At 41.2% G+C, this 8,206-nt stretch overlaps 1 protein-coding gene and 4 non-coding genes across 5 annotated transcripts; all 5 read right to left on the minus strand.

The window, feature by feature from the left end:
- Nucleotides 1-2,879: 2,879 nt before the first annotated feature.
- Nucleotides 2,880-7,334, minus strand: LOC123448541 (eukaryotic translation initiation factor 3 subunit I-like). The gene is made up of 8 exons (XM_045125483.1): nucleotides 6,734-7,334; nucleotides 6,517-6,644; nucleotides 5,839-5,958; nucleotides 5,656-5,745; nucleotides 5,041-5,127; nucleotides 4,716-4,795; nucleotides 3,280-3,373; nucleotides 2,880-3,156 (listed from the first exon to the last, which is right to left on the minus strand). The coding sequence occupies exons 1-7, from the start codon at nucleotides 7,131-7,133 to the stop codon at nucleotides 3,298-3,300; spliced, it is 981 nt and encodes a 326-aa protein (XP_044981418.1). The 5' UTR covers nucleotides 7,134-7,334; the 3' UTR covers nucleotides 2,880-3,156; nucleotides 3,280-3,297.
- Nucleotides 3,551-3,630, minus strand: LOC123451553. The gene has a single exon (XR_006632394.1). It is a non-coding gene; the product is annotated as a small nucleolar RNA U54 (small nucleolar RNA).
- Nucleotides 3,742-3,821, minus strand: LOC123451554. Its single transcript, XR_006632395.1, has one exon. It is a non-coding gene; the product is annotated as a small nucleolar RNA U54 (small nucleolar RNA).
- On the minus strand, nucleotides 3,955-4,033 carry LOC123451552. The gene has a single exon (XR_006632393.1). It is a non-coding gene; the product is annotated as a small nucleolar RNA U54 (small nucleolar RNA).
- LOC123451555 lies at nucleotides 4,320-4,400 on the minus strand. Its single transcript, XR_006632396.1, has one exon. It is a non-coding gene; the product is annotated as a small nucleolar RNA U54 (small nucleolar RNA).
- Nucleotides 7,335-8,206: the final 872 nt, after the last annotated feature.

Raw genomic sequence — 8,206 nt, forward strand, 5'->3', positions numbered from 1 at the left:
GGCATTGATTTCAATGAAACATACTCTCCGGTAATGAGTGGAACCACTTTCCGATATCTTATATCTATGGCAGTGCAAAATCGTCTATCCATGCAGTTGATGGACGTCGTGACCGCATATCTTTACGGGTCACTAGATTCGGACATATATATGAAGGTTCCTGACGGAATCTCCGTCCCGAATAACAATGCAAAACGCAACATGTATTGTGTAAAGTTGAATAAGTCATTGTATGGCTTAAAACAGTCGGGACGGATGTGGTACAACCGACTAAGTGAGTTCCTTCTTCGGAAAGGTTACTCCAATAGTGATGATTGCCCATGTGTCTTCATCAAGAAGTCCTCTACAGGATTTTGCATCATTTCTATGTATGTTGATGATCTCAACATCATCGGCAGTGCACCAGACATTGATGAAGCAAGCAATCACCTAAAGATGGAATTTGAGATGAAGGATTTGGGTAAAACCAAATTTTGCTTAGGGATTCAACTTGAGCACCTTCCCTCAGGAATCATGGTACACCAAGCTGCCTATATCCAGAAAATATTGGAGAGATTCAATATGGACAAATCCTATCCATCTAAAACTCCTATGGTGGTTCGATCTCTAGACGTAGAGAAAGACCCGTTCAGACCGAGGGATGATGGAGAAGAGGTGTTGGGACCTGAAGTTCCATATCTCAGTGCAGTTGGAGCGCTTATGTATCTTGCAAAGCACAAGACCTGATATTGCATTTGCAGTGAATCTACTTGCTAGACACAGCGCAGCTCCCACCAAACGTCATTGGTCTGGAGTGAAGAATATCTTTCGATATCTCCAAGGCACAAAGGATCTTGGCCTATTTTTTCAGTTTCAGCAAAATCTGGACTCTGATATGATTGGGTATGCAGATGCCGGTTATTTGTCTGATCCCCATAATGCCAGATCTCAGACCGGTTTTGTGTTCCTACATGGTGGTACAGCTATATCATGGAAGTCTTCCAAACAGACTCTAGTGGCTACATCTACCAATCATTCTGAAATAATTTCATTATTTGAAGCATCATGTGAATGTGTATGGTTTCGCAGAATGATAAACCACATACAACGGTCATGTGGAATTGGTTCTATTGAATCACCCACCATTATCTATGAGGATAATGCGGCATGTGTTGCACAGATGCAGACAGGATATATCAAGAGTAATATCACTAAGCATATTTCTCCTAAATGGTTTTCCCCCACAATCTTCAGAAAAGCGGGGAAATAAGCATTCTGCAAGTCAAATCATGTGACAACCTTGCTGATTTGTTTACTAAGTCTCTACCAAACTCAACATTCTAGAAATATGTTCACGGAATTGGTATGCGACGACTCAGAGACTTGCAGGCAACACGGGGAGTTTTTTCTTGAGATATCCTTGTTCAAATAACATCACATTATGCTATCTCTTTGTGAGTTTACTTTTCAGGTTCTCATCTAAGTCTTTATGAGAACTTTTGAAGAAGAGTTTTTGAGATGATAAAGCTTCCCGGACAATCATGAAGATAACTCCACATGGTCAAGTGTAGATTAGGGGGCGTGTTAAAACTAATTATGTAATTGGGGGAAAATCTCCCCTTAACCAACCGTCAAGCGGTTTCCTCCCGCAACGACGGTTCTCTCTCCGTCTCTTCTGGAACCGACGCATCCCTTGCGATTGCGTCTCCTCCCGTTGTATAAAAGGGCAGATCTCTGTCATCATTGAATAAGAATCTCATTTTCTTCAAACAGTGCGGTGCTAGTGGAAAGAGGAGAGGTAATTATGATGGCCTTGATTATTTCTCTATATTCCATGATTTTCATATTGTGACAAGTTGAGACAACTAACAAATTATGCGTTTGTTGGTTTAGGTTCCTCCACTACTTCGTTTGAGGGGGCACAACCCGAATGAATCTCTCGTATATGACCCTCGGTACGAGCCTTATTTTAGAAGAATGGATCTTCTTCAGTTTGTGCTCACTTTTAAAGAAACACCACCGTGGTTGAACGCCACGGCCCTTACCGCCCTTACCGCTACAACACATGAGGAAAAAGTTACACAAATACAAAGTCATTGCAAAAACTAATTGGAGGGATTGAAGGAGCTTACTAGCCTCTTCGATTTGCCCCAAAGAACCAACAAAACAGTTGAGGAAGGAGGGAGATCGAAAGGAGGGGTGGAGGGAGAGTTTTTTCGCCAAAGGAAGAAGGAAAGAAGAGGAGAATAGATGGTTGGTGGGCGATGGGCCAGGCCCATATATTGCGCCGAGAAACACCAGTGTCAGCACAAATGGCCGGCAACGCCACAAAAGACTGGCGTTGCACACATGACTAGCAACGCTCCATTAGACTGACGTTTCTATGTAGACCTACCACATAGACCTACCACAGTATATGGCGTTATAAACAGCGCCAAAAAGTGATAATGTTTCAGGATGAGTTCGTTCTGTGATTCTTTTTACCCCACATGGGTCAGTGAAAAAACCCCAATATCAAAGCTTGGCAGCTATGCTTGGTTAGGCAACCCTAATTCGTTATTTTTTATACCCTTGAGCATTGATCAATAAAAGCTTTGCCACGTTGTCTCAAAAAAAACTGTGTTCAGACAGCCTCTTCTCCTTCTGCGATACACGTGAACTACAAATCCAACGTGTCAATCCAAGGTGCCAATGTGTCAATAGGCTCAGCATCTTTGTTTATTGGATATTTGAAAAAAAAATGCACTAGAGTTTAGAAATTTGTGAGGAAATATGGAAATAAAACATGTCAAATATACTGAATCAATGGTGTTTCGGGATATGTGAGGATTTAGGGATTTAACAGGGATAATCGCACGAATTCCCTAAAATACACTAGTACCAAAACAAGGCCTAACTGGTAATTCTTGGGCGTGAAAAAACAAACACCCAAGTGCACATCCATTTACTATGTTAAGCAGAGTGGACATCAAATCAAAAGCAGAATGTTTAGGAAAACCAAGAGTGGCAGAGAAAGCAACACGATGTCGCCAATTTAAGCATCCCCATTGCTGATTGTAAACAAATAGGTGCTATTACACAGTAGACCATCCAGCTAAGTCAAGTTCTCTCACAAATTGAGCCAAAAGAAAAAGCTATGTTCTCTCCAAGGTACGAGGGGGTCGTCTCAACAGCAGCCTGAAACAAGATAAGAAACGAACGCATAAGCATTAAAGCCTGGAGCACAAAGACATTTCATAACAACAAGACGATACACTGATACTGCTCAAGAACAAGAGCACTGAGTGAAGAAAGTGTTACCTTGAGAAATTCACAGGCTTACATCTTTATGTTGAAATACTCAGGATCAAAATGGTGTAGCCTGACATATCCATCCTCACCGCCACTCGAAAAGCTAAGGACAACATATGGAAAAACACGGTCATTAAGACTGTCATAAGACATGAGATGTCAAGAACTGAAGCTCAAAGAGGGAGCTGAAAAAACATATTTCTTGGAAGCATTTTTGGATAAACATAAATTAGGCATCACAAAAGAAATATAAAAGTATCAACAAAAAAGAAGGATTGGCAGCTCTCACAAATTTACTTTACATCAACATATTCAGAATAAGCGTATATAACCAAAGTATTGGTCTGAAATCACTGAGCTGCCAAACCATCTACATGAGGAATCAGCTGGTAGAATAAAACGGAATGTGCAAGAGAGCATGATCAAGCAATTGTAGGTCAGATCTGCCAAAATAAATTCTGTGGACCATATAGCTCTCATATCCAACTTTTCATCAAAACAAAGTGAGCATAGCATATATTGCCAATGTAATTAGCTATAATCAGCAAGCAACATCATTACAAAACATGACAAAAGAGAGTGATTCAATAAGATAAAAGGTGTGAAGAAAAGGCACCAAAATATATGGAGACCTCACGGCTGGAAATATGACAAGTATAATGTGATTAGGATTTTACTTCATGTAGCTCTCATATAAACTTTTCATCAAAATATGATCAGTATAGCGTATATTGCCAATGTAATTGGCTCTAATCACTGAGCTACATGTTGAGAAGAAAAAACACAACAGAAAAGCCAGTTATCCAACAAGATAAAAGGTAGGAAGCCAGGGCTTTGGAACAAAGGAAACAAACTATGTCAAAAACAGATAACAAAGACAAACAATGTGCGACATATCAGCCAAAATTCAATGCCCATGTAGAATTTAAGAAACAGAGGATGACTTAAGATTTAGGATGAAGACAATAAAATGGTGATTGAGGATTACTTAACCATGATCTTCTCTCATGGAAGATAAATAAATATGAATAGAAAATAACACCAAGATTTGCTCTCATAACGTTTGATGGCATCCTATAGACTCAGAATAGCTTATATGCCATGAACCTACATGGCTTAATCACTGAGCAGATTTTAGCATACTAAGTGAAACAGAGGCATATTGCATCCCAACGTGAGGAGGCAAAATGTAGAACTAATAAATCAACATGAAATAGTAAACAGGGTTACTAAATGCATATAATATTCAAAATCAAGCTCTGCTTTCATAATGTTTGACAACATCCTACAGACTAAAAATAGTCTGTATCAACATGAAAATCTATATGGCTAAATTATTGAGCAAATTATCATAGCAAGTGTTGAACAGAGGCACATCACAAACCCAAGTGCAGAGGCAATACAAATATAAGAACCAAAATACAATGTTAAGAGTATGAACTAACCTCCTCCCATCAGGATTAAATGCTAATGCATTGATTGGTCCAAAATGTCCTTTAACACCACCAATCTCTTCTTCTAAAATCTGGAATTAACAACAAAATGCTGTTACAGAAGTTGATAATAACACTTCTACAGAGTAACTTCCCATGGGATGCATGGTTTTCGAGTTGAGAAGTCATTCTGGGGTAGCGACTCTTGAATAGTAACCCTGCACAAATATGACTAGTCGCGTTTCGCGTTTTTTTTTTATGACTAGTCGTTTGACTCTAAAACATAGGAAGTCAAGAGCCATCTGTGTGTAAATATATGCAAAGGAATCTAGCTCACCTTGTGGAAAAATTTCGCCTCGAATTTACCTGCACGGCGATCTGTCATGGTAACATTCATAGCATCCTGACCTCCTCCAATAACCACCTAAGAATGGCAAAAAATATGATGTTTAGAAAATACAAATACAAGTACAAATGAGTCCATAGAATAACAAAACACACAATTATAATGTACCAATTTAGTTCAGAATCATGAATGCATGGGATGAGCACTGAACACAGATGCTGAAAAATTGAGATATCAGATTTGCAAAGGAATTGTGGTTTACACTTTGACGATCTGGGCCTTAATTAACAAGAACAAGAAATCAAGGGTAGGAAATAGATGGGCAGGACGAAAAAATGTGGCACTCAGTCCAGAGGACATATGTGGTAATCTTATCCAACTTCATTAATTACTCAAAGGGCTGACTGCAAAGAGCACATTCCAGACAAAATTCATAGTCAATCCAACATAGTTGCCTGCGAAAACATATGCTTTTATAGCTTGTAAAAAGACCTAAGAATTCAAGATACAACACCATGTGCTATGAGAGAGCTTGTATATTGAAATGCTTGCAGCAACTTAAGAACAATGGCATAGATAAGGAAGGTGACAGATAGAGGAGCATACATGATCAAGAGTAGGAGATATATCAACAGCATTAACCGGTCTTTCTGTGACATATGTCTTTATCAGGGTCAGTGTTCTTGCATCCCACAGCTGCCACATAGCAGACATGTCAGAAAAAAAAAACATATGAATAAAAAATAACGTATGAATAGATTATCAGGCCAGCAATCCCAGAAGTATCACCTTAGCAGATTTATCCAAGGAACCTGTGAGGAAATGAGACCAATCTAAGGATTTTGACAGTGAGCTAATTGCCTTCTGATGTCCAACCTCCTTGTCTGACTCCTTCAGAAGTTTTCCAGTCTACAAGCCCAGAGAAAATAGAACATAAATGCACAACATCATACAAAATGGGAAAAGCAACATTGTACGTACTGAATAAATTAAAAACAGGACGCATACAACAAAAATTCAATGACGAGATAGATAGTGGCCTGTAAACTTTGCAGAAGATAACATACTGGTTCCTTCATTCTTTCTAATGAACAAACCACGCAGACAAAAATGCATTCTAGTGGGGGGGAATACTCTAGTAAGGTAGACTAAGTACTAAGCAGACACCACATATGGCCAGATTTACAGATATAAGCGGTTTGCTGTGTTAGTTCAAGGAATTGTTGGCAATAAGAAACTCACAGAATCAGACCACATGACATGGAAATCTGGGTAGCGTGTGAAATATAAAACCCTGAGATCAAGTAACATTTTACATTACAACCATTACATGACAATCATGTAAAAATAGTTGAAGATCCTAACAAAAGCAAATTGCCACAGGTCAATAGCACCAGACATCCTAATAGGCCAGAACTAATCGCCAGCAGGACTCAACAAGACTACGTGCAAGCTTGGAGTGCTAACCTCAGAGTCCCAGATGCGGATGGTGGCATCTTCACCAGCGGTGATGATGGTCCGGTTGCCGGGCCCCCACACAGCCCTGTTAATCCTCCCGGTGATGCCGGATATCACGAGCGCTGACTCCTCCGTCTCTGCAAACCACCAACGCACACTTTAAAATCCACATTCACGTGACAACTAGACATCTAGAAACTTCCAGGCGGAAAGGAGTAAACCGTACGGTCTTGCAGGTCCTCGGCGATGCGCTTGACCTGCGCGGTGGGCATATTCCCCATGAAGCTGTCGGTGGTGATGACCGCCAGGTGGTCGCCGATGGCTAAATCGACGGAGCGTGCGGGGGCGTCGAATCTGAAGGTGAAGAGTTCCTTCCCCGTCTTGACGTCCCAGAGCTTGGCAGTCTGGTCGGCGCTCCCCGTGATGAGACGGGTGGAGTGGCGGGAGACATCGCAGGACCATACCGCGCCGTTGTGGCCGCGGTAGGTGCCGAGGCGGTCGCCGTTGTCCGCGTACCAGACGGTGGGGGTGTGGTCCTTGGCGCATGAGAACAGTAGGTCGCCGTCCCGGTTGTACTTCAGGAACGTGAGCGGGCGCTCGTGCCCCTTCATGAGAATAGGCCTCATCTTGCTGCTGACTGCTGCTCGTCGCTGCCGCTGACGCCGCCGCCGGGAGGTGTAGGGTAGGGTAGGGCTAGGGAAGTGTGGGGATCTGGATCGTGCGTTTAGGCGGAGCAAAACCCTAGCCGCGCTAAGAGGCTTTGTGTGAGAAAGCTACGCCGCGGCTGTATTAAGCACGAAGGCTGGGCTGGGTTTCGGCCCAACAAGAACTACGGGTGAAACAGCATGCGCCTAGGTTGCCGTCTAGCGGGGAGCTGTGCTGCGGGAGGTGGCTAGTGGGCCCTACAGCGGGGAAAAGGCCCAGGAGGGCTGTGGGTTCTCTCTCTCTCAGAAAAGATTAAAAGGGGGGTTTTCTTTTTTTATAAAAACACCACTATCCAAAATTCACAGAACACAAATAGAGAGGGGTTTTGCCACAATAAAAATACTTTTGGACTCCCAGAAAAAATCACTAATTATAAGAATGAACTTGGCAATTTTAGGGCAACAAACTAAAACCCACATTTATTTATTATAGCAATATGTTTTGCAAGAAGTAACAGAAAAATATCTCAAAATGGTTGAGAAATAACTTCTACAAATATAAACATAATATTTAAGAGAGGTGCAACATTTTTAACAATTTAATTGAGCAACTTTTAACCCACACGTTGGTACTAAGTGAATAAGAGGGTTTTTTCCTAGTTTGAAGAAACAATGGGTTTGCATAGTTTGAAAACAAAATGGGCTAAGACCCACTCACCACTAGGAAGCACACATCACCACACTCTCACATAGCACATCAACACACCAAGCAAGCATGAGGCAAAATCAGAATTATGACATGTTGTTTATGATGCCATGATGCAGAAAAATCTCATGAAGCAAATCTTATTAATACCCAAGCACATATGGCAAGGTTGGAAGGTTATCAGGACATATATTACAAATTAGGCAAGGGGTGCATTTGGGCTGTTATACAAGACAAGGAAAAAATGTTAACCGTGGCTATAAAAATAGGGCATGATATTTGGAGTCTCTAGAAATATGAATTACCCCATTCGGAGTTTATATGAATGTTCTAGGGATTTTTCAAGTAG

This window comes from Hordeum vulgare, chromosome 4H (genome assembly GCF_904849725.1).
Source record: "Hordeum vulgare subsp. vulgare chromosome 4H, MorexV3_pseudomolecules_assembly, whole genome shotgun sequence".
NCBI lineage: Eukaryota > Viridiplantae > Streptophyta > Magnoliopsida > Poales > Poaceae > Hordeum > Hordeum vulgare.

What these genes read in the sequence shown, in the direction of transcription:
- LOC123448541 (XM_045125483.1), bottom strand. Translation starts at nt 7,133, where the DNA reads ATGAGGCCTATTCTCATGAAGGGGCACGAGCGCCCGCTCACGTTCCTG. An exon ending in CCTTGGATAAATCTGCTAAG is followed by an intron (nt 5,746 to 5,838) that starts GTGATACTTCTG and finishes GCTATGTGGCAG; the next exon opens with CTGTGGGATGCAAGAACACT. An exon ending in TATCTCCTACTCTTGATCAT is followed by an intron (nt 5,128 to 5,655) that starts GTATGCTCCTCT and finishes TGCCATTCTTAG; the next exon opens with GTGGTTATTGGAGGAGGTCA.